This window comes from Mchenga conophoros, linkage group LG14 (assembly GCF_057382185.1).
Source record: "Mchenga conophoros isolate Kocher_MC1m ecotype Shallow Benthic linkage group LG14, M_conophoros_male_GT1.1, whole genome shotgun sequence".
NCBI lineage: Eukaryota > Metazoa > Chordata > Actinopteri > Cichliformes > Cichlidae > Mchenga > Mchenga conophoros.
The window spans coordinates 27,578,694-27,600,642 of NC_140539.1; the positions used below are offsets into that span (position 1 = coordinate 27,578,694).

At 39.6% G+C, this 21,949-nt stretch overlaps 1 protein-coding gene across 2 annotated transcripts in view; it reads left to right on the forward strand.

The window, feature by feature from the left end:
• Positions 1 to 16,064: 16,064 nt before the first annotated feature.
• Positions 16,065 to 21,949, forward strand: part of esamb (endothelial cell adhesion molecule b) — a 62,265-nt gene continuing 56,380 nt past the window's right edge. For both annotated transcript variants that reach the window (XM_085243708.1, XM_085243709.1), the window contains exon 1: positions 16,065 to 16,484. In XM_085243708.1, the coding sequence (XP_085099834.1) occupies positions 16,430 to 16,484 (55 nt within the window). In that variant the 5' untranslated portion in view covers positions 16,065 to 16,429. The remainder of the gene's footprint in view (positions 16,485 to 21,949) is intronic.

The following is a 21,949-nucleotide window of genomic DNA, read 5'->3' on the forward strand; positions in this document are numbered from 1 at the left end:
ATCCCGAGTTAGTTTTGCGAGATCTCGCAAAAGTCCGTCTTAATTTTCTTTTTCTCCTATGTCCCCTGCGGGGCTCCGTAAGGGTCATACTTCACATGAAGACCAAAATAGTTCCAAAGGCCAGATCTGAATGAGGGTGGGGGAGGTTCAATTTGCCATGTTGCAATGAGCTTAGCTTCTGTCTTGCTAGCTTGCACTGTGCTCAGTGGATCTGCGCTCGACAGTGCAGCCTAGGCAGAGTAGTCGAACGGAGATCCACTGAGCTCTCAACACAGACAGCATCGTCAGAAGGAAAGTTGATGAAATAAATTAAAAATGTTGTATTGTTCGATACATATGCGTACCGAACTGAAAGCACTGTATCGAACGGTTCAATATCGATACGAGTATCGTTGCACCCCTAATAGATAGATAGATAGATTTCCCAAGATTGTGTGTGTATATATGTGCGTGTTAATCCTTGTAACACTCAACAAGGGGGTCTTTTCTTTTCTTTCTACTCAGTATCTTTTTTCCCCTTTTAGGATTAAGCAGGATTTAAGGTGACACTTGGTCTTTTTTTCCCTTTTGCTGTAGGTGTGTGTGTATATGTGTGAGTATATGTGTGTATATGTGTGTGCTGACAGTACAGGGAGGTACAGATGGTGGGATGTGGCAGTCTGTCTGACTGCGGTGAAGAATGTGAGATTCAGCTGTCGGCCTCTCACCACCCCCCCGGCTCTGACCTTATGTGGCTCTGATCACCGTCTGGCTCCATCTCATTATGACAAACTCCATACTGTTTCACTTTCGCAGCAGCCACAGCACTTACCAAAAAAAAAAGAAAAGTCTCGAATCTTGCTGATAAAAGCTGACATCCCTCTCAGGATGTTTGGATCCCATTCGCTGCCACTAATTAAGCTCCTCTTATCTCTTTTTACATGATCGAGGGTCCTCTAGCTGCTGACCTGCTAAGATATCTTGTCAGCAGATTTCATTAGTCACAGGAGCAGGGGTTTTGTTTCCCCGGTGTGTGTATGTGTGTGTGCTGTATGTGTGTGTGAGAAAATAGCCGGGGGGACTGTAGAGTTTATTTATAGGCTGAGTGTCACAGCAGCACGGGGCCAACAGCAGAAAGTCATTTACATTCAATGCACCAGAGTGCAAAGGTAAGCAGCTACTACTGCACCAACATTTGACTCAAGAGCTTTTTTTTGTCTTCTTAAATCTGCTGCGACCCTGACCAGCAGAGGGAGCAATACATGGCAACGTGGCTCCCCCTTTGTCACGCTCTTAAATGGTGCTGTCACATTATATTGTTTTAGAGTGGTTTGAACTGAGCACGTGGCTGGAAGAGCCCTGGAGGAGCCCTGGCTCCTGCTGCATCTGATAAGCTTATATAAAAGGAGCCTGCATGCGGCTGCTTACAGTACAGTGCACTGTGTGATGAATGTTACAGCTTCTATCTGCTCATTTAACATGTATTTTTAATCCCAAGCCATCATTCATGCACTTCAGACAGAATGACAGACAGGCACTGCAGAGATCAATAATTTGCAGTGTGCTGCCTTCACTTTAAATAATTGTCTTTCCCAGTAGTCACATCTTCTCCATCAGAACTCTTATAATGCCTAAATAGATTAAAAGTTAGTCTTTATGAAAACAAATAAAGTCGAATTACCAGCTCATAAGTCTTACTTATTAATTCATTACTGCTCCTTTAATGACTTTCATATTAGGAGGAGATTCGGTTACCAGCTCATAATTTTGATTTACTGGGGATCCACATTAGAATCTGTTGGACGTTAGTTTTACTAAAAGATGCAACTTATCAGCTTAACATAAAAAACATGAGCAAAAAAGCTGCGTGAAAATTTGATGTTGTGCCATTCTTCTGGCTTAATTAAACGAAGCACTGACAGTGTAGTTTTGTTGGTTCTTTCAGCTTCATTAAGATGGTTTGTTTGCTCAAGCCTCAGTCGTATTTAATTTCCGGTTTATTTGATTTATCGGATTATTTGATTCATCTATTTACTGAATTTTGTTAGTTGTTTGAACTTACGAAAATTGATTTCAACACAGCTTGTGTCACGTGATGGGGCGGATTTAACAACCACAGTCCTGTTTAAAAAAGAAGGCTTTCCCAGGACTCTGTGGGGAAAAAGCTAAGTGCAGATCTACTGCTTCCATAGGAATTAAGAGTGTCAGAGGCAGCCAAAATCTGCCAGCTAATCACTTGACTTGAAGTGTGAGCACCTGTATAAACGCAGAGGTTTTGGGAGTTTGCTGATCTCTAGCATTCAGGTGTAAGTGAATGCTACTTTTCCAAGAGTGGATGTCCCAGAAAATTCACCCATGTGACGCTCAGACAAACTGCAGAAATCCCAAGAGATAAATCTTAAAACAACAGCACGAAAAGAAAAAGACTGCGGAAGTATGACTTGTTCACATGGGTTGGCAGGAGAAACCGTTAGATTAGATTTGCAAAGTCACTGAACAAACCACAAGACGTCTGGAACAAGGTCCTTTGGAGGGTTTGTTTTGCAGACACAGGATCTGGGCACCTCGCAGTCATTGAGTCAACCATGAGCTCCTCAAGAGTCAAATGTGAGCCTGTCCAACAGCAACAACGATCACATGCACGGGCAGTAAATCTACAACAGAATGGATGAAAATCACGTTCCTGCAATGACCCATGATCAAAGACCTGAGCCTGATTGAAATGTTGTCGTGCGAGAGCTGTGCATAAACGAATACCAACAATCTTCAATGAACTGAAGCAACTTTATAAAGAAGAGTGGGCGAAAATTCCTCTGCAACGATGTGAGAGACTGATGAAATCACACAGAACACAATTACTTCAGATTATTGGTGCTAAACGTGGTTCTACAAGCAACTGAATCAGAGAGAAACTTTTCTAAGAACCGCGTCGAGTCCTGTGAAAGCTTCTTTTGTATATGACTGCATAACATCACATTGATTAAAGGCTGTAAATATACATCAGGAAGAACTTGTAGCTGCTCCTCTTGGAGCTTTGAATCACTCTAAGCACATCCATCTCTCAGTTTTTACAGGGGGCTCAATCAAATTAACTTTCATCGTGGTTAGTACTGTGTTTATTATTATGCAAAGATGCAACAAAGATGTACCGAAAACAAACTTGCTTTCATTGTGAATGTTTTCTTCTAACTACAAAAAAAAATTCAACCTTTAAATTTAACCTTTACCCAAGAATATACGGTGGGGAGTAAATCTGCGTCTTTTACCAGAATGAGTCAAGTGAATTCTCAGTAGTTTATTCATTCGGTTGATCGTTTCAAGGTAAAGGTGAGAACAGTTTGTGTTTATCACTCCAGAAGTATCTCTTAAACACAAATTATGATGTGTTGAAGTTATTTTTTTTAAATAAGTAACACGAAAAACCAACCTTGGGATGTCTCCAAGTCAGAAGATTACAGGTTAGCAGGTTGATTAACAGCAGAAACTTGCTGGAGAAAAAGGTTTGTTTTTGGCATGTTTCAATTCATTGATTGGATCTGCTTACAGAGCAAAGGGACGCTGGGAGAGAAGCTATAGTAGTTGGAATATATAGGCAAATAAACTGAATGTATACAGACCAAAATAATGTAAGTAGTAGTCAAAAATTGGTCTATTTTTGTCAAGTAAAAATAAAAATGTCTGCATTTATATCTTTCTTTTCCAGGCAGAAAATTGGCTCCATCTCCTTGTCTTATCTCTGTTGCTACACAAGCTGTAATCCATACATCCATGCATGCATATTTACAGCTTAAAATTCACATCATCAGCGCCTCATTTCTGTCACAAACGTCCCGCCATAACATACGATAACATACGTGGTTCTGAGCTTTTTGTTATATACATATTCAGGGGCTCAGACAGCAGTTTGCAGTGTAAGTTTTTTCCTGTTGTTTTAGGGGAAATCATGTTTTATGGAAAAGCAATTAAAATGTAACTTGTTTTACGGGATTGTGAAACGCAGACTAGATTCGATGAGCTCCACTTAACAGTATCTACTGAATCTGATATTTGCAGAAATGAAGGGAAAAAAGTGTTCTCAGTTTCCAGATCTTCAGCCACTGATTGCTTGGTACAAATAGAACTCTCATGTAATTGCCACTTATATTTGAGAGCCCATTTATCTCATCTGCCAGATTGCATCACGGGCCTCAAGTCTTGCTTCTCCACCATGTTTCACAGTGATAATACTGTCAGTGTATCACATATGTAATATGTAATACATTTGCCAGATATAAAACACACACCATGTGCTGTGCGTGGACATGTTTTTCTCTGTTTTTCTTTTTTGTGTGTTTTCTGCAGCAGTTGTGTGAAGCCAACAATGACCTTGTGCAACAAGGCTCACGAAGGAGTGAAAGAATAAACAACAAAAGGGAGGAAAGGGTCTTTTCAGAGTGCACACTAAGCAGCAGCTGATTCCAGCAGAGGCTCAGGGGAGTCCTCTGCTGGCCTCAATTCACAAGTGCACCTGTTTTCTTTGACACGGAGGCTGCATAATCTCACCGAGGTACCAGCACTGCTACAGCTCTGATTGGTTTCCATGCTTGCACTAGTTGTCAAATGTCCCTTCTAAGAATATCTCATTATTGGGAAATTAATAATCTGCTCACAAAACCCAGAGGCATCAATAAATATCAGCATGCGTGCATGCAGGAAACAACAGCAGAGATGCTACCAACAGATTTTCATTATCACTTAATTAGAAAATGGAGAAACTGACTTATTCAAAGTAAACTGATAGAATTACTTACAATTCTATCATTTTGGGAACAAAATTATGAACAATGGATCTTAAATATATCCATGTTTTAGTAATGTAACAGTAATGTGAATGTGAAGCCATAAAAATGTTATAAAAATTTGAAGATGTAATTTTAACAGTTAGTTTTCTTTGGTTTTTGAGAGTTATGTACATTTTATCATTATTGGGGGGGTTTGTTACTTTTATTGCTTTAAGCTTGCATTGCATTTGGCATTTTTGTATCACATTAATTTGCATGATTTATATCAGAATATTTCTTACAGTTCAATAATCACAGAAGCTTGGCCATCAGATCAATTTACTTTTGATGAGTGAAAAAGAACTACATAGAAACCCTGCAGCAAGCATACATTAAAAAACAAATTTTAATTTAATTCATTAGCAATTAAAAGCAGGTAGTAAAGCAGGTCATGAATTATCATTAAGAAGGAGCAGATTTTTCAAAGCTTGTGGTAACAGTCGATAACCATGTGCTAACTGACCAAGGATCTGAAAAACCGATCCCTATAATTCAGGGAGAGGATATTAAAAGTCACCGCAGTGCTTTCAACATGAAATTTCCAATGTTTGAAATGTCACAGAGAAAGCAAAAACAATGTGAGCTGTGGATGCCAAAATCTGCAAGATCATGAAAACATCTATAAAGGAACTGCAGGATGGCTTAGGTAATACACTGTGGGGCACTTTTCTGCTGTACGGTTATGATACACAAACATCACCTACAAGGAAGAACCACCAAACAGAAACTTTTTTTACAACAGCACATGCGCAACGTAACATCCGAGTGGATAGATGTGCAAAAATCGCTTGAAAAACTGGGGGAAAAGCAAAGTGTTGACATATTGAATTTTGATTTATTTCATTATAGGCCAACGAAGGTTCTGCTCAGCAGTTCCTAGTATAAAGAATCAAACATGCATTGCAGCATACTGGAAACAAATAATGCACTGAAATTTAGTTGGTCTTACATCTACTAGCCACTTCATTAGTTACACCTATTCATCTGTTTGTTAACTAATATAAAATCAGCCAATCACACGGCAGCATGTCAGAGCATTTAGACAACAACATTTTGAAGCTCAAACTGAGAATCAGAATTGGGAGGAAATGGGATTTAATAGGCTGGATTGAGAGATATTGGAATCTTCCCACCCAATCATCTCTAAGGATTACAGACATTACTCTCAAAAGGAGAAAATACCCATGAGGAGCTGTTCTCTGGCTGAATAATGTTATAGAAGTATTGGTGTAAGGGATGTTTTCTGGCTTCTTAGTACTAACTAAGTATCTACAACCTACCTGAGTATTGCTGCTGTCGCCATCTTCTGATGGCTGCTTCCAGCAGGATAACACACTAAGTCACAAAGGTCAGATAATCTCAGACTGATTTCTTGAACATGACAGTGAGTTCAGTGTACTCAAATGACCTACACAGTCACCAGGCTTCAATCTAATAGAGCACCTTTAGGATAAGGTCCACAGGAGAGATCATGAATGTGCAGCAAACAAAGTGCTAACAAAGGCAATTTTTAGTTGTAAATACAGGAAACAAAACGGCTTCCAGAGCATCTATAGCTGTTCTTCATTTGTGCAACAGTAAACTGTACACTGTAAAAAAAAAATCCTAAAAAAACAGTAATATTCCAGCAGCTGGGTGTTATTTTAATACCAGAAAATAACAGAAAATAACTTTCTCATAAAAATACGGTTATTTTCAGTAATGACAATACAGTTTGTTGCCCTAATTGTACATGGGATTTTGCCTTTTTCAAGTGCTTTTAAATATTAAAGTAGGAACATTTTAATGTGATCAAACAATGAGATTACCTATAAACAAGGTCAATGAATGCAGCAATATGAATAATAATACTTAAATGTACAGAAATATACAGTTGGTTTAAATAATAATGGATTGCATTTATATAGCGCTTTTCGAGACCCTCAAAGCGCTTTACAATGCCACTATTCATTCACTCTCACATTCACACACTGGTGGAGGCAAGCTACAGTTGTAGCCACAGCTGCCCTGGGGCAGACTGACAGAGGCAAGGCTGCCATATCGCACCATCGGCCCCTCTGGCCATCACCAGTAGGTGGTAGGTGAAGTGTCTTGCCCAAGGACACAACGACCCAGACTGTCCAAGCCGGGGCTCGAACCGGCAACCTTCTGATTACAAGGCGAACTGCCAACTCTTGAGCCACGATCGCCCTAAATAACAATGATAATAATAATTATTTGATGTAAAAAAAATTTGATTTTATATATTTTTCCATAGCATTACATTTGAATTTAACAGTTCAATCTTTCAAATAACAGACAAATATTTGTGAAATTATGATACATTTGTGAATGTATTTTGACAATCTAAATATGCATATGTACAGACGAATACATTTAAAAAACAAGAAAATTGTGTTTTATTACATTTACAGTGATTTTACGTTAATTTACACTTGAAATGTAAAATCACAGTCTATTTATGTAAATTTAATGATATTCTTAAAAAAACAATATAAAACTGTAAAATACACAGTAAAAACACTTTTATATTACAATTTTTTTACAGTGTAGTTATTTGGGTTTTGGTCAAACAAAACAAAACATTTAAACATGTAGTTTTTTATCTCATGATACTCAGAAGCTGCACAGATTCCTTTAACCATTTTATGACACAATGTTATAGACCAAATGATTAGGTATGTAATAGTCTAATTGAGAAAATAATGACACATAATAAGCCCAGGTTTTTGATACTGTGACAGCGTGTCTCCTTCTTTCCTCAAACAATCACTCTTTTATTTTTTCACAAAAGAAAAAACAGAAAATTGGGCTCTTTCAGAGACTTCTCCTCCCATTGCACAAGCAGCATCTGTACTGAAATGTGTCATTTTGCCCAGTATTGTATCGACATGTACAGCGAGTGCACTTTTTTCTATCTATCTCAGCTCACTGCCAGCAACTTTCAGATAGAAGTTATTAAGAAGGGGCTGCTGTAAAGGACAGACATTTTAATTGACTCAGAGTACAATTGACAAAGCTCAGAGGGCAGTTCTCATATTAGGAATGTCTTTATGTGCTGTTTTTGTTACCCCTGGAGTTTAATCTAGTCTGAAGGAAATACTTTGAAGGAACAGATTTGGGTTCAGTGTTAGGAAGGCGAGTCTCAGATAGGAGCATTTGTTTTATTTCAGGCTCTCTGACACGTGCGGCATCACAGGGAGAGCTCAAACAGATGCACTGCTAGCATGAAGCAAATTGCCTATTAAGATTAAATCAGAATGTTTTCAGCCTTTGGAGAGAAACTGAACAAGGATGGTGCACTTTCACAGCATGACTTTCCTGACTCACATTACAGTAGACTTACTTCTGACTACAATTAATGTAAATTGCACATTCAAACTTACAGAGAAGGGTTGGGAATGTGAGACACTGTGCTGCACAAGTAGAACTGTATTATCTCCCTTTGGAGGGAAAAAAAACACAAAAACAAAACTTAGATGCATGTCTCCGGCTCAAACAAGGTCATTTTGTATATTCTGTATGCTCGTCAAAATCTAATCTTCTCTGTAGTGACGGTAAAGAGTGATAAATGATAGAGGGCCTATTATACTCAGGGTTCATATCAGAAAACCTGTGGCAGACATCCAGCTTCACACACACAAACACACACACACAGCTTCTGTTAGAGTGCTGTGTCCAGGCTGCACAATATGAGCTTGTCACTGTGACTCATACATTTTTAATGGAAATGTAGGAGGGAAGCAGTCGATGTCCACAGTAAACTAATAGCTCTAACAGTGAGAATTCCTCAAACTCCTGTCATCTCTACACTCTGATGTTTCCAGCATGTTATCGGGAACAAAGGAGGAGTTAGTCTTTGTATGCAAATGTACAGAGCTGTGCCACTCTTTGTTTTTTTTAATATTTGCTTGGAAAATGGGAAATAAGTGGAGCAGTTTATTTTTAAAAAATGTGTAAAAAAGCACAGAAATACAGTATTTAAGGAAAAAACTGAGCTTTTACAATCCTAACAAGCTTGAAATATTTGGTATGACCACCTTTATTCTTCAGCACAACCTGAACACTCTCAGGCAAGCTTTCTTGTAATTTCTAGGGAGGTCAATCCATGACTGATCCATGAAATATTTGGCATACATCAGTGTTTTCGTCCTGTTTTCCTTCTTTATAAGTGGCTTCTTGACAGCCAGCCTTCCACTGACAATGTATCTGATAAGGTCAGATGCATCTCTCAGGTCCTGTGTCAGGTGTTATTTTCCTGTTCCTGAATTAAAATAGTTTTCAGATGCTGTTCATTTACTATGGACACTTATTCGTTTGTCCTCCACTTGTCCTGTTGTCTAAAAATATAGCAGGTTTTCAGATAATAGCTTTTTGGGAATCAGAGAACAAATGATGTAGTTTTTGCCACAGGCTGCTGGTAACAACCTGCCTAAAGATATATTGGTTTTGTGCTAAGATGCCTGTTATGTTTACCACAATACCCGTTTATCCCTCGAGTTAGGACCTTTTTTTTCTTGAATGAATCATAGGTCAATCTTAAGTGGCTCAACAAACAGAAAAAGGCAGGTACATACATGGTCAGGACAGAAAGAGGATGAAAAAGCAGCGGCTAGCTAAAGAAAGTGTGGACTATTGCTGACGAGCATAACAATTAGGCTGATTGGAGGCACAGTATAAAGTAATGTTTCTTAAATGTCTCTGCTTTTAGTGTGGGGAGATGTTAAAAGTTACCTATGCAGCACAAATTAAAGTGTTGCTTTCATTTTATGAAGGCCTGGCTGTTGAAAAGGTCATTGAAGTAACCATTGTCTGTGTATACAAAGATCTAGTGTAGGTGGATTTAGTGCCATTCTTCGAAATATCACATCCCTCAAAAAGCTATTATCATTATCTTTATTTATTCATTTTCAAATAAAATTGCAGCATGGGCAGAGGGTTGTCAGAAAAGCAGTTATCAATGAAAAGCCGCTTCTCTATCAGGACATATAAGGAGGCCAAAGCTGCTCCACGGAAATGTTCAAAGATCTGTAAGATCCCGTTTTAGTTGGGGAAATAGAAATTAAGCCACGACATGCAGTGAATGTGACACAGCATAACACAATAAGTCAACAGCATCGCAGAGGGGTAAAGAACAAATGTATTATCAGCGATACTAAACTGTAAATTTGATTATGTGTGGATCTAGAAAGCATTTGCATATTTGTTTTCTCTCTGATTTGAGGCCGGTGTTAATGTGGAGCATGAAATGCTATAGAAACATTAGACTCTTTCACAGGGCTTGAATTATTTCAGATGCTATTCGAGGAACTTAAAATGCACATTTCCTGCTCCCCAAATGTCAATTGTCCAAATGCTATATATGCTCATTTTAAATAAAAATATTCAAAGGCAAGAGAGCCTTTTATTTACACTGTGGATGCACTGTTTTATCAGATGGAAACACTGCTGTCTTCTGTCCTATTTTATACACTTAGCTCATTAAACAGCCTTAACTGGGTGTTTTAGTCCTGAAATATGTAAATGCCTCTTTGCGTGCTTTAATATTTGAGTTAGCGTTAGCAACAGCACTGTGCATGTTGTCATGATAATGTTAGCATTTAGCTCTAATGCTAACTTTATTTAGTACATACACACTTACAGAAATTGGCAGGTTTGAGAAACCAGTGTTGGTTTCAGACTCTTATTCTTCAGATCTGCCACCAATGAAATGCTTGCTTTCATCAGTCATAACTATTTCTACAAATCACATCAAGGCCACAAAGTGTTGAGGTGAGATAAACAACTTTTCAGTTTTGCACTTTAGAAAAAAAGAGCGATGCCAGAGAGCGTTTTAATTTTAGCTGATGGAGATCAGATTCCGTTTTTAATATAAAAATTTGAAGTCTGTGATAAATAATGCTAACTAGCTAACATTATTTTAGGTTTTTCATAATGTGGAAGGTTCAGGCTCCTTCAGCAAAAACTTACTTTGCATTTTACAATAATTTATATTAAATGCATTCATTGGTCACTTCATTAAGTATGCCTGTTCATCTGTTTCTCAATAGAAATATGCAATCATCTAGTCATGTGGCAGCAACTCAAAACATTTAGACGTGTTTAAAGTTCAAATCGAGCAACAGAATGTGGAAGAAGTTGATTTAAGTGAATTTGAACATGGTCGTTGGTGCCAGGCTGCTCTAAATATTTCCAAAACTGCTAATCTAGTGGGATTTTCTAGACTTTACAGAGAATGGTCCAGAAAAGAGGAAATTTCCAGTGAGTGGCAGTTCTTTGTGCAAAAATGCCTTGTGGATGCCAGAGATCAGTGGAAAATGGCAAGACTGCTTCAAGCTGATAGAAAGGCAATATTAGCCCAAACTTGTTACAACAAACGTAGATGCAGAAGAGTATCTCTGATTGAAAAAGCATAATGAACCTTTAAAGCATCAGGGGACCACACTGGGTGCCACATGTATTAGCCAAGTACAGGAAACTGAGGCTACAGTTATCAATGAGTCACAATAGATTGGACAATAGAAACATGAAAATGATGAGTCTCAGTTTCCGCTGCAACATTTAAATGATAAGGTCAAAAAGTGGGAGGCAGGATATTTATGCTTCTGCTCTACCACATTTTATAGCATTGTTATTATTACTATATTACATTTTTAATTTTAAAGCTATTTATTGTGGACAAAATTTTTTACTGATCACTAATAGTAATAATATTCCAGTAATATATACAGCACTTCTACATGTTTGCATTAGGTAGCTGAATTATATTTGATGCTTATACTTTTGTGTTAGGTGAAGTTTTATATGCAAGACTTCTATCTGCTTTATTGACAGTGACAGACTATGTATTAGCCTGGGAATGAGATCTATATTAAAGCTGAGATTTGATTTGCTCTGGTTGAAATAAAATAAAACCACCCACTCTTACTGACACAACACTGTAATCTTAATAGACACCAAACCCTGTTAGAATGAAATATGATTAAACCAAAGATCAAAATAAAATCAAGAACAGCACCTTCAGCCCACTGATTTCTGTTAAAAATACTTCATGGCATTAAAGTCTTCTTCTGTGAGTAGGATATAAAGTGAAGTTTCAGTGGTCAAAGACTGTGAATTAACAATAAAGTCAATAGGCGGAATCCCTGCTGTGGCCTTTTCTAAGAGGACATGTTCTCAGCGTGCTGTCACGTGGATTTCCTCTGGGTGTTTGTCCACAGACATTCAGGTCAGGACCTGACACTAAAAACTGCCAACAGGTACAAACATGAGCCTGAAAGATTGTCTGTCAATCTGTATAAGCCCTGTGAGGGACTGCTGACCTGTCCATGCTTTTATTTTTTCCTCCAGCCAAAAAAGGTAGAGGCGATGAGTAAACACACAGAGGCGCTGCTCCTGTGTTCTGGGTGTTCTCCACTGGGTGGCACAAAAGACTCAGCTGCCCTGAACACTTTGTAGAAATCCAAGCAATCCATCATATAGTGTTTTACAGTCTCCGAGGAGAGCAAAGTGCAAAGATGTCCAGTCATGCGATCTAGAAGTGTACAGTCAAGGCTAAGCCCGTTTTCTCAACCTGGCAGCGAGATAGCAGCACCTCTGACAGTCTTAACAATGGACACATTGAGGGAAACTGTCGGGAGGAAATTTCCTCATATAGATAGCCACAGAAAGAGACACAAATCAACCATAGAAATATTTCTCGGACTAAACGCCAGCCAAGATTAGATTCTGTCATTTCAGGGTCTTTTGTGCAGCCATTTATCACGTGCACACACTGCATGGAAGCACAGGTGTGGGAGTCGTCCAACATTTTTGCTGAATTAAGGTCTAAAATGTATCTGACCCACTGGAAATGTTGCTCATTGAAGGGGAACTGTATGCTTTAACATGCAAGCTGTGCAGTTTCGTACCAGTGCTTCTTTCACACCAGAATCAATTACTCACACATGACAGCTACATCGATTTTTTCTGATGCGTCTATGATTTCTACATCTTTCCCACTCACTGACACACAACGTGAACATAAAAGTCTGCAGTTAATACTCAACTCAGGCTGGTGTAAAACCAGTTTGTAAATATCTTAATATCGTAACTACTACATCAACAAAAATAAAAACTTTAGTTGAATTAATCTCAGTTCAATTCAGTTTTATTTATAATGCTGCCAAATCACAACACCTGCCTCAAGGTGCAGTCAAAAACCCCAACAATCTTAGAGACCCCCTCAAGACCCCTTATGAGCAACTCCTTTGGCGATAGCTGGAAGGAAAAACTCCCCTTAAACAGGAAGAAACTGCCAGCAGAACTAGTTACAGGTAGTAGCAATAGGAGTAGGAGATTAATAATAACTACTGATTAAATGCAGAGTGGTATGTAAATATAAACAGTAGGTGGAATAAAGGTGAAAGAAGAAGAAACGCTCAGTGAATCATGGGATGAGGCCACCAACACATTTTAAATAGACTTCTGTGTCAGGCTGAATAGCACTGAATCGTACTGTACGTGTGTATTCTGTATGGATAAGATGGCACTCACAAAGGGTTTTCAGTAGATCCAACAGAGGGAGGACAACAGACTCTGCAATATGAGAAGCACATAAATAAATCAGGTGTCTAACTTCCTGTATGACAGACGAAAATAAATTAAAAACCAAAACAACACAAACATGTTTCAGCCTTTGAATGAGCTGTGCCGCCCATCAAGCGTGTTTACTGGTGAACCTTGGTGCATGCTAAGATGATGGAGTGATATCACAGAGCTTAATATCATGTAATAAATCCATTATATTCCATTAAAAATGCAACACATTGACCCACCTGCATGAATATTTCACCTGGTAATGCATTTATTGTGAGAACAGCTTGGGTCTGTGACCACATTACATTACTCCTGTAGAAGTGGCTGGGTAGACTTTGTGCAACACTCACCTGTGACACGCGATTCTGCTCTGAATTAGACCTTGTAATGCATGAAATAATACATGATGAATGAGTGGGAATTACATTTAAATGGATCTGTGTAAAAGTTCCTGTGAGGACATTATTATTTTTTCAGTGTTACAAGACCAGGCGTGCCACCAGAACTTGTTAGGATTTACTTGCAACTGCTGTAATCAACATGTTTATATCAAATCAGTCTATGGCTAACGGGAAAAATGTTGCTCGTAGTGAACTCACTCTTCTTCTCTGATGTAGCTTTACTGTTTAGGTTCACGCTCACTGCTGTATTAATCTGTTTTTATTGAAAGAGTTTTAAACCCCCACTATGCACCTGCAGGCACAGTGAACGGCTGTCAGATTAATATAGAGTAACTCCAAGTCAATTCACATCTGCTACATGTCTAAATAGGAAATAAATTTGTAGCAACCTAACCAGAGATAACGCTGATTTACGCAGGCATTTTGTTGTAATTTCATGAATTACCCCTTCATACCATTGTGAAACATTGTAGTTGTTGGACTTCTGACCTCGCTGCAGAGATTTACCAGCATGTGTCAGTGTGTGTGAGGCCACGCTTCTGCAGTTTCGAGTGTGGCAAAGCACACGTCTGACCACACCTGTCAAATACAGACTTTCACTCAGACGGGGGGCCATGAAGGCCATGCGGCTTGTGCAGTTTGTTTCCTAATGTTTCTGCTTTTGCGACAGCGTGTCGGTTTTCTGCATTTTTATCCTGTGCAGGGCAGAGAAAGTTTTCGGTCCATTTACGGGGGAAACTGGATGAAACAAATGCAGACAATCCCTCTTTCATTAAAGTTTGACATTTCTCGTTGCTTTTGCAAACCCGCTTTTAAATCTTTTAACAGACTGTTAAGGAAGAAAACATTATAGTGTATATGACCTTATTTTTTTAGGCTGGTTTGATTCTTTTCAGTCCAACATATTCCTTGAGTGTCATTGTGGCTTTTGGTGATATGAAAGAATAATACGCTGTATAGTTCATAAAATATGACTTGAGGCTTGATGTGGTGGTTTTCAGCTGTCACTGCACTCAAGATAAGATCCCTCAGTGGTGAGAGTGTGATCAGTTTCGTCAGTCATCGTCACACCAAGAATTTCTGAGGCTAGTAGTTAATTTAGTCTGGCTTGATATTCAGTGGGGTGAATTGTATGTTTGCACAGACACCAATCGGACGTTTTTGATAGGTACATGTGTTCAGTGGCTCATTAATCCAAATATCTAATCAGCTAAATACATGGCAGCAACTCAGTGGAGTTAGGCATGTTCAGGAGGACCTGAAGTTCAAAGCGAGCATCAGAATGGGAGGTAAATATGTGATTTAAGCAACTTTGAACATGACATAACTGGTGAGAATATCTTGTTTGGCATCAGAGAATGACCAGACTGCTTCAAATTGATAGGAAGGCAACAGTTATTCAAATAACTACTTGTTACAGCCAAGGTATGGACAAAAGCATGCCAGAATGCACAACATGCCAAACCTTGAAGCAGATGGGCTACAGCAACCCATCTTAGAACAGGAAGCCTGTTCACTTGGGCTCAGCAAAATTAAACAACAAGACTGGAAAAATGTTTCCTTATATGATGAGTCTCAGTTCTAGCTATAATATTCAGAGGACAGGCTCAGCATCATTTAAACACCTGAGTATTGCCGCTGACCATTTATGACTACAGTGTACCCATCCTCTGATAGATGCTTTCAGGAACACACCATTGTCATTTAGCCCGGATCATCTCAAACTGTTTTCTTGAACATGAAAATGAGTTCACTGTACTCAAATGGCCTCCACACTCACCAGATCTCAGTCTAACAGAGCACCGCTGGGAAGTGGTGGAACAGGAAACTCACATCCTAGATGTGGAGCTGAAAAATCTGCAGCATCTATGTCAAAATGGACTAAAATCTCTGTCTCCTCGTTGAATCTGTGCTGTGAAGAATTAAGGCAGTTCTGGGTCCAACCTGGTATCAGTGAGGTGCTGAAAGAAGGCCTGTGCTTACCCATAAGCCACAGAATAATACAACACCATAAAAATAAAGAGGTAAATACACACAACATTTTTGGCAAGTGGAGAATTTCTGAGAATTACTTCCAGTTACAACAGCGGTTATTATTTAACGTATGAGAGTATGAGTGGAGTCTCTGGGCGTAGAAAACTGTAAGGTGCAGCACTGATTGGTGTGCGTCCTAAGACGAGCTGCTTAAAGTTTGGAAACAGTGCGTAACCGTTGCTGAGAGGGGGCGGCACCGAGCAGTTCCAGCAGGTGAAAAAAGCGCCTACAGTTTACTGTGGGATCAGGACAAAAAGGAGCGACACACTTCAGCACAGACGTGCGGCAGAAGTAATCCCTCCATAAAGCGGACTCAGCACAGCAGCAGAGAAACAGACGGAAGTGGAACAGTTTGAATGTTTTCTTCTCTCCTGACATCCGTGGAGCGCAGGAGCGGGGGAGACGCCGGTGCGCTCCGCGATGTCAGCCGCTGTTAATGATAGGGATGGGAAGAGGAGAGGGTGCTTCGTTTGCAGACGTCGCCTCGCATGTTTGTGTAACGGACAATTAATTGTTACCTGAAGATAACTGGGCAGCACTTGTGGAAAGGGAAGTGCGAGGAGTGTTTTGGTGCCAGCTTTAGAAAAGCTGCTGGGAGCAGCCGGTGGATGTGGCACCATGGGGATAAAGACAAGACTCCAAGCCATGCTGATGTTATTGTGGATCATTCAAGGTAGGGTAATTAATCCACTCACGCTCCCTAAACCTCACAGCATGTCAGTGGCGACAAAACTATGTTTTTCTTCACTTTTATAAACATCTGAGAGCAAATAACCAACTTATCACTGATGGAAGAATTTGCTTTAATATTGAATTGTCAATGAATTAAGCAAAGAGTCAAACTCCATTGAATAAAATACTTTTTTAACTGAACATGCACGACCTCTATACACTTCTGCCTCGAAGCCGAGTGGGATTTAAAGGCGTTTATTCATTGCTCAGATTCAGACTTATTGGCAGTAACAAACAGCGAATAACCTGCTTCAGTCCTAATTACGCGTCTTGGAAAGCTGAAACCTCTTTCCCCCTCCTACCTTAAATTTTGAATTTAGAAGCAGGGACTTTTCATTAAATATGTAATTTATATCGCTGTGGCTGCAACTGCTTATGTGTGTGTGCGTGTGTGTGTGCGTGTGTGTGTGTGTGAGTGAGTGTGTGTGTTTTTATACCAGAGGTTCCCTTTTAAGCACACAGCAGAGTACTCCTCATTTTAAGAGGGCATAATGTTGTTGCATGGTTGAATGCTCAGAAATGAATTTCAAGGAACTCAAACGTTGCTGCCTTTTTTCTCTCCCCCCCATCGTTATTGTCCCCTGTGAGGTTAAAAATAACATAAAAGCTTGAGTCTACCTGAAGGAGCCGGATGTCATTTTTGAAAATTCTAGTCAGAGAAATCCCAGCTGTCAAATTAAGAAGGCTTACCTAAGAATACTGGTCATACAGGTTTAATGTCCTGCACAGTTTGGCCCCTGTTACTGCTTTGTGTGCATGCAGTTAATGCGCAAACGTTTAAATAAATCATAGATAGTGACTGACAGACTGAAGCATTGCAAATAAAAATGTTAATGCTTTTTGAACAGCAATTTGATGCAGACAAGTTTAAATCATATTTAGCTTTTATCAGTTTGGACTGCAGTCATTTCATTTAGCTCTAAACCCTAGAGCCAAAACAAGCACAAACACACACACACACACACACACTCACACTCACACTCACACACACACACACTGATGTGCTAAAATATTATTAATTTCCTTCTGTGAATACACACTCCAATACACCATCCAGGCTCTACTCCAAAACACCCTTTAGGTTTTTCTGACTTGGCCGATCTTATTCCTGTCAACCGTGCCGCTGCATCATTTCCTACCAGATGTTGGCTTTCTCCCAGTGTGGAAATCAGAGATTGTTACAGCTTGTCTCCTTTATGTCAGGATTTGTTTGGTTCAAACTGGGGGTTTTGACTTAAAAGCAGCATCAGGAAAGACAATACTGGAACTTTATATCAATCTTAACTTACATTCAATGCTGTAATCGCTTAATAAAAACATCAGTGTTGTTCTCAAGCAGTTAGAGGACACCTGAGTTCAAATCTGTGTGGGCTTCTGCATTGGAGCTACTGTAGCGTGACATTACGTCTGCCGCGCTTTGATTTGTGCAACTGCTTTTAATGGGATGAAATGAATGAATTCAGTTTGTGCCTCGCTGATGAGAGACTTCAACCGCTTCTTGTTCTGATGATCAAATAGCTTTTTGGATTTGATCGATGGATTCCTTTTTACGTCTTGGACAGCAGCTAAGCAGCCTGTCAAACCCGTCCTGCCTGTCAGGAAAACGTCTGCCTGTCCTGACTTTAGAAGAGCAGAGAAGACTCTGTTTGTATTGATGAAATGCAGCAGCTTTATTGGCCTTGCATGAGAAGACCCGTAGCTAATTGGTCACTAAACGCTTAAATAAATCTGTTAATATGCTTCCTTTGGGCACCCATTTTATTTTTGATGATTTGAGGCAGATTCTGAACAATCGTTTGTACCCATTAGCAGCAGTAAATCACATCTTGGTTGTACCATTCGGTGTATTCATGCAGAAATGCACTACTCTTGCCCATTAGATATTTCAGATTGGCCTGAGGACCGTGACAAGGTGACTTGACGTGGCACCATCGCTCCCTTCTAATTTGAATGTCTTTCTCTTTGGTTTTGCTATTAAAAGAAAGTCATGTCCTCAGCCGATTGTCTTCACTGACATCTGGTTTATGTCGTTGGTGTAAGCTGATGATTGCGAGCCAGTTATATCCCTTTTCAGAGACTAACTCCCAGAGCTTAGCGTAATTCTGATTATGTATTGCATGATTAACTAAACAAGAAATTAGTCAGTTGTGGTCCAGCTTGGAACAAACAGCATTCCTGGCAAGGCTGCTGCATGAGTATTAACTGTCAGTGCAAAGATTTGGAAGCCCTCAGAGACCACCGCAGAATGGCAAAGAAGTGTCTCAGTCTTCTTGATGTCAAAGTCAAAGCATTTGTAGATATCAGGGTGTTTGTGTCACTCCCAGCAGGAAACTCATATGAAAGTGAAGACTTCAAGAACTGTTGAACTTATTCATTTAACATGTCAATTATCTTATGAACAAAACGCAGTCATGTTTGGTTCTTTTTAAGCAGTTCAGAAAGCCAAAGCATCACATACACATAAAATTGTTGTTGTCGGTTCATCATTGCAGGAAAAACGTAAGCCCAATATCCCCTCATAGTTTACCACACTGTAGAAGCAGGAAATAAACAATATGCAAGAATGGGACTGCATCAGGCATTAGTAGTCAGTACCACAATACCAGTAGAGTTACACAATTGTTGATGCCTAATTTGATACACAGATTGCCGAATGCGTGCAAATGATCTCAGACTAAGTTATAAACACAGACAGACTGCCAACTCTTTGGAGTCTGTGCCGATAGCACAATTCGCCTGCAGCGCTACTCTTTATAGTAAGACACTCAACTCAGCTGGTTGCATTTGGTTTTCCCAAATAAAGGCACGGTTGCTGAGTGTCTATGTCCTTTAGCAACATCACTATTGTGAAGGTTCCATTTAGATTCAGAATGGTAAGTAGTTACTGTGAATTTCTGTGTAAACAGCAGCAAATATGTGATTCCCCCCCCGATTTTTTACAGTTAGTTGCTGTATTATTATAAACAGATTGCCTGAAATTGCCAGCTTGACCCCATTCAGTCAGACTGTTGGTAGACATGATATGATAGCAGTCACTCTAAACACAACAACTGTGAGTTGCAGTCATCAAAGAAACCGTTTCAAAAGATTAAAAGTTCATACCACATGGTCACAATGATTTTGGTCATGCTGCAGATCAAAATCATATTATTCAAGTAGAATCATTTTTATTGCCAGTACTGCTGAAATGTTTGTAAGGAAGGTTTGTCGTTCACAGCCCATGGCCACCATGTTGAAGGCCCACACTATCAAACAGGAAACGGGGGATTCCAAATTGTTTTATAAGGGGGGGGGGGGGGATTTTGGAGTGTGCCAAAAACAGAGGGGAGATTAGCACTGTTTGCAGTAGTTTTCAAATCTCTTTTAAACATCGTGAGTAAATTTGATTTTGTCTTTCTGCTTAGAAACCCTATCAATGGAAAGCAATGGATACAACGTATTTCAAAAGGCTTTTACTTTGAAGATGAACAGTCTTCAGTTTGTGTTGCACTTTCCACAGTTTCGCTACAGCTGTGAGAGTGGCTGGACTGGACAGTGTTTGTAGACATGCAGTCAAACTATGTCAGCAGCAATATGCTAGCAACGAAAGAAATCACAAGGTTTTTGCCATCTGGTTGGGAAAGATGTTTTTCCCTAGTGACGGGTGGTTGCCAGCAGGTCACTGACCAGCCTGTAGGCCTGTGTGATTGGATTTTTAGCAATTATTTTTCCTTGCAACTGCCATCGAACTCCAGCAACCACTTGCAATCAGTCTGGCAGTACTAATTTTACCCTTAGAGCTGGTAGTTTTCACACGGTCAGATGGTCATAGATCAGTGTCCAGACATGTGCGACAGGCGCCTTATTCACTTCAAAATGGCAGACAAGTTAATGCCATGTGGATAGTAGTCATGTGTCTGCAAAATCTCACTGCACCACAAAAGATCATTCCTGCCTCCGAGTGTGCTTCTTCCATCACAGACTCTTAGAAATACACTGTGTTCCAAAGAGATATGCTGAGCAATGGCATTTACTCCTTACCTCATTCATAATGTTGTTTAGCATTTAAAATGTTAGGAGAATTAAAAACTTGGTTTTCATTTGAAGGGGTCTTTAAATGTTGTGAGTTTCTTTTTTTAATAGGAAATTCTTTTTTTTCCAGGCTTTTTGCTGGAAACATTACATTTGAATGCTTTTGCAATCATGCCTCGTCGTCAGCTCCTCAGAAAACATCCTGATGCCGTGCATCTTCGGAGCCGCTTCATTGAACCAAATTGATCTTTTCTGGCACAAACTGGTAAATTGGCACCAGTTTCATGCACAGTTACATTTGTTAGGCTGACACATACCTTAGTGTGGGCGTTGGATGAGGACGCCTAATTGACCAGAGTCCACTCTGTATAGCACAAACTCACAGAAAGACCCCTGCAGTGGGGAGAGACACTGATTGGAGGCAGAAGGAGCCAAAGCTACCTAAAGAATTCTCTCATGTAAAACTAGGTCAAATTAATTGGCTCACGCTTGCCAAACAATAAAGAGGACAGTGGTGAGCAGTGTTTTATGTTGCTGCACGCAACAGCTGCTGCATGTTGGACTTCATACCGACATGGATCTATCAAAACATCCAAGTTCCCTCTGTCGACAGTTGCAGTAGTGGAGGTTGACAGGTGTTGATTGGAGCTTTGCGTGCTGGATCACTGAGCTAATGTGACTTTGAGGCAGGTCATCAAAGCAGTCTGAATTTGCTTTGAGTTAACCATGATGGATGTGGAACTTTGAAAACACTGATGCGGAACAGATTTTTGCACCCGGTAACAGACCAGAAAGCCTCATCCTGGTGCAAAAATAGTTGTTTATATAATGCTTGCAGTGGTTTCTTACAGTTTGCTGGTTGTGTTTGCGCTGCTGTAATGAAACTAATGTCACATTTTAGCCATGCACATTTTAGCTGATGCACATGAAATAAGTAGCCCACATTTCCCCCACATCAGAAAGAAAAATATGGCACACAACGTTAACCATTATGCTCACAAACTAATCAGCATTTTGCTTGCTGAATGACTTGCTTTGATGTTTGGTACACTGACTGCATTAGTGATTTGCTATCCACAGCACACTCTTACAGTCCAGTAACGCTCAGCATTGTGCTGCTACGTTTTAGAACCTTTAAGGCAGTAACTTCAACATTGAAGAGTGGAATAATACCTACATTCAGGAGCTCAGTTTTCCATCTTTGACTTTAACAGATATTTATGAGCATTTTTTGTTTTTCAAATTAAGGCAACAAAGCAATAAAAAAATCTATGTATAGATCCCTTGAAAGTGAAAAGACTCAAACTAGGCCTGTGTAGAGGACGAAAATCTCATCTGGGTAATATAAGACATGAGCTTGGCTGATATTGGGGTTTTTAATTCCAATACCAATAC